Here is a 4,842-nt window from a genome sequence, read left to right on the forward strand (position 1 = left end):
TTACTCTGTATCTAACCCCGTGCTGTCCCTGTCCTGGGAGTGTTTGATTGGGGTGACAGTGTAGAGGGAGCTTTACTCTGTATCTGACCCCGTGCTGTCCCTGTCCTGGAAGTGTTTGATGGGGGGACAGCGTACAGGGAGCTTTACTCTGTAGTTAACACAGGGCAGAGGGAGGCATGTAAACGCTGTGGTGTTTCTCTGCAGAGGACCTGGGTGCTGCTGTGGCAATGCTGGGCCCAGAGGGCGACATCAAGGGCGCAGTGCGATTCCTGCAGCTTTCGGAGAACCTGTGCCTCGTCGAGGGAACGATTGATGGTCTGAAACCCGGCCTGCATGGGCTGCATGTGCATGAGTTCGGAGACCTGACCAACTCCTGCCTCAGGTAACCTGTTTCCCAGTGTGTGTGTCTCTGTCTCTGTCTCTGTCTCTGTCTGTGTCTCTGTGTGTGTGTGTCTCAGGGAGATATTGGAGTGCAGCGCACAGAGATGGTGGAGGCACAATTCCTCTGCCATCCCTTTTTCCTTCCTGTATTAGTAGTCGGGCACCTAACATTTAGACCCCTTTCAGTTCCTCAGCCTGGGCACTTGGTACTGCCAGCCTATTTGACCATGGTGTGAATCGCAACCAGACCCCTTTCCTTCTCAGGATATGGGTATTGCTGGCAAGACCTAACGTGTTCCCCGTTCCCTAACAGCCTCTTGAGAGGGTGATTCTATGTCCAGCTGGATCCAGGCCAGTTAGCATTTATTAACTATTCAGTCTTGCGTAGTCATAGAGCCATACCACACAGAAACAGTCCCTTCGGGCCAACCAGTCTATGCTGAACATAATCCCAAACTAAGCTAGTCCCACCTGCCTGCTCCTGGCCCATATCCCTCCAAACCTTTCCCTATTCATGTACTTATCCAAATGTCTTTTAAACTTTGTAACTGTACCAGCATCCACCACTTCCTCTGGAAGTTCATTCCACACGCAAACCACCCTCTGTGTAAAAAAAAAAAAACAAATTGCCCCCATGTCTTTTCTTTAAACTCTGTCTCCTCTCACCTTAAAAATGTGCCCCTTGGTCTTGAAATCCCTCATCCTAGGGAAAAGACAACTACCATTAACCCAGAGATAGTAGGAACTGCAGATGCTGGAGAATCCGAGACAACAAGGTGCAGGGCTGGATGAACACAGCAGGCCAAGCAGCATCATAGGAGCAGAAATTTCTGATGAAGGGTCTAGGCCCGATACGTCAGCCTTTCTGCTCCTATGATGCTGCTTGGCCTGCTGTGTTCATCCAGCTCTGCACCTTGTTGTCTACCATTAACCCATCATGATTTTATAAACTTCTGTAAGGTCACCTGTCAACCTCCTACGCTCCAGTGAAAAAGGCCCCAGCCTATCTAGTCTTTCCTTATAACTCAAACCTTCCATACCTGGCAACATCCTGGTAAATCTCTTCTGAACCCTGTCCAGTTTAATAATATCCTTCCTGTAACTGGGCGACCAGAAATGAACATATCTGTACTGTCCTGTACAACCTCAACATGACGTCCCAACTCCTATACTCAAAGGTCTGAGCAATGAAGGCAAGCGTACGAACAAGTCCCACTTGTTCTCCGGTTATGTCAATTTTATTTTTAAGTTAATTTACAGTATGTGGATGATACTGGCTAAGCCAGCATTGGCCGTGCCTAATTGTTAAGAGTCCACTCAATTTACTGTGGGTCTGGAGTCACATATAGGCCAGACCAGGCAGATGAACCAGATGGATTTTTCGCGACAATTGATAATGGTTTCGTGGTAGGCTTTAGATACTTAATTCCAGTAATCTTTTTTGATACTGAATTCAGTTCCCACCATCTGCCTCCCCTTTGAGGGAGATCAATGTCGTCAATTTCATCTTTGTTGACGTAACAAGTGAGATGACCAATCTGATGTTAAAAGGTCAGAAATCACGCGACACCAGGCTATAGTCCAACAGGTTTATTTGAAAGCGCAAGCTTTTGGTATCTTCCTCCTTTCAGGTATTAGCGAGAGAGGTGGTATCAGACACAGAATTTATATGTAAAAGATCAAAGAGTCACACCACTGTTGAGGATGTACTAAACAAACTTAAGATGCTGTTAAATCTTTAATCAGTAAGAAGGTTTTAATTGATTAATATGTATGTGTATCCTTTGAAGTCACTGTCCTGAGAGAACATTGTCTGACTTAAAACATCGCCTCTTCTTTATGCTGATAAAACCTTTAGTTCTCTCAAGACAGTGATTTCAAAGAAATTTGGGGATTCACATATACATATTAATTAAAACCTTCTAGCTGATTAAAGGTTAAACCGCGTCTTAATAATATCCTTCCTATAAAAGGTAACTGTAGCTGGACACAGTATTCCAGAAGAGACCTCTTGTACAATCTCAACATAATGTCCCAACTCGTCCTCAACCATCCTGTCTGTTTGTGATACACACTTCATAGGTCTGTCTGTTCTACAACACTACCCAGGATCCTATTTCATGTAACAAAGTGTGGAGCTGGATGAACACAGCAGGCCAAGCAGCATCAGAGGAGCAGGAAAGCTGACGTTTCGGGTCTAGACCCCAGGATCCTACTTTTTTTAATTGTGTATGTCCTGCCCTTGTTTGTTTTACCAAAATGCAATACCTTATATTTATCCAAATGAAACTCCATTTGCACTCCTCAGCCCATTGAGCCAATTGATTAAGATCTCTTTGTAATCTCAGATAACCTCTTTCCCTGTCCATTATAACACCAATCTTGGTGTCATCCACAAGCTTACTAACCATGCCTTCCACATTCTTATCTAAATGGTAAACAAAAGTGGACCCAGCTCCAATCCCTGTGGAACACCTCTGTTCGGAGGCCTCCAGCCCTAAGAAAACACTCCAGAACAGGACATAGTACTCCAGAAGAGGCCTCACCAATGTCATGTACCACCTCAACATAGAGTCCAACTTCCTATACGCAGTGTACTTAGTACCCTATACTTAATATGTTATTTGGAATCTGCATTGTAAATCCACTGACATCCCAAAAACAGTCACCTCGTTGTGTTCCATGTTCAATGGGAATGAATGTGTTCCCATTTTATTCCAGCCCTTCTGATGTCCATTTCAAAAAGCGTAATTGTTTCTGAAAGTCTGAAACCCAGTTAAAATGAGGAGCTTTTCCTTGCCAACAATGTAGCACAGTCTGACAGTTCCCAGGCGAGCACTTAATTAGAAATCTCCAGGCAGAATTATTTACAATCGTTGGTTAGATTCTATTCTTTATTCTTCAGAGTAGCCGTCCTATGTCTGAATTTTATCAAAATCTGGCCAGGCTTCATAAGCGTTTAATAGGTCAATTTTCTTAGAAATTTTGCCTTTGAGTAGGAGAAGATATGCCGGTGGTATATCTTCCTTCCTTTCTTCTTGATTAAGACTGAACCCATGTCTAACAATGTGGGAATGTTGGGAGCTTCAGTCTCTGAACAAGACCTATGACTGGAAACAATAACTGCTGGAGATCTGATGGAGCTGGTCAGGCAGCATCCGTGGAGAGAGAGCGAGCTAACGTTTCGCGTCTAGATGACTCGTCAACAGAGCTGACATTGTGAAGTGTGGATGGGGCAGAATTTATGTAGTAATGGGGCTTGAGGTCAGAGTGCTGGGGGAGAGAGGATGTTAATAGTTCGGATTAAGTGATGGGAATGTGAGAATTGCAGAACAATGGTGTCTCTAACTGCCAGACTGGAAAGAACGGACAGTCCCCACTGGGGGTACAGAGGGTGACAGAATGTAACAAGCAAAGGTGAAGGAATGCGTTCGCAATTTGAAGCTGTTGAACTCCATATTGAGCCCAGGAGGTTGCAAAGTTTGAAGATGAGATGTTGTTCCTCCAGTTTGCGCTGTGGCTCGCTCGAACACTGCAGCTCGCTGAGGACAGACACACGGGCATGCGAGCAGGATGCTGTGTTAAAATAATCGGCTACAGGAAGTTCGGGGTCATGCTTGTGCACAGACCGGGGGTGTTCTGCAAAGTGGTGTCCCAGTCTGCGTTTGGTTTCTCCAAATGTACAGTAGCCACATTGGGTACAGCGGATGCAATACACAAAATTGGAGGAGGTCCAGGTGAAATGTTGCTTCACCTGGAAAGACTGTTTAGGCCCTTGGAGGGTGAGCAGGGAGGAGGCGAGGGGGCAGGAGTTACATCTTCTGCAGTTACGTGGGAAGGGGTGGGGGGTTGGTGTTGGTGGTTGAGGGAGGGAGCCCTCTGACTGGGATGTGAGAGTGTTTTACTGCGGTGCAGTGATTAAAGCTCATGTGTGGTTCTTCTACAGTTGTGGTGACCATTTCAACCCAGGAAAGAACAGGCATGGAGGGCCAAAGGATGTAGACCGGGTAAGTGAGGGTTGTGCCTACCCAGGGTAGGGCAGTGAGGGTGACTCGCGCAGCACGTCAGAGGGCAGTGTCAAGCATGTCTGTCCCCCTGGAGAGACAACAAGCCAGACAGTGTTCCCCTGAGCCTGTCGGCTGCGAATTATGCAGGCACTTCACTGACCAGAGGGGATAGGATATCTGGGGGAGGCTGTTCAGCACATATTTGAGGTGTGTATTGATCCATATTGGCCGACCTGTCCTGGGAGTGTTTATTGTGACAGTGTTGAGGATACTTTACCCTTCAGTTTAAAAGGGCAGAGGAAGCTTTACCCTGTATCTAGCCACACCCCGCCTTCCCACCTCCCCTGCTGTTCCTGGCCAGGAACTTTGATGGAGGACAGTGTAGAGGGAGCTTTACTCTGTATCTAACCCCGTGCTGTCCCTGTCCTGGGAGTGTTTGATGGGGGACAGTGTA

General features: G+C 46.4%; 1 protein-coding gene across 1 annotated transcript in view; it reads left to right on the forward strand.

Moving 5' to 3' along the window:
* LOC109925673 (copper chaperone for superoxide dismutase-like) overlaps positions 1–4,842 on the forward strand; it is a 49,278-nt gene that overhangs the window by 5,652 nt on the left and 38,784 nt on the right. The window contains 2 exon segments of the mRNA XM_048619558.1: positions 205–382; positions 4,328–4,388. Coding sequence (XP_048475515.1) covers positions 205–382; positions 4,328–4,388 — 239 coding nt within the window.

This window comes from Rhincodon typus, chromosome 43 (assembly GCF_021869965.1).
Source record: "Rhincodon typus isolate 14 chromosome 43, sRhiTyp1.1, whole genome shotgun sequence".
NCBI lineage: Eukaryota > Metazoa > Chordata > Chondrichthyes > Orectolobiformes > Rhincodontidae > Rhincodon > Rhincodon typus.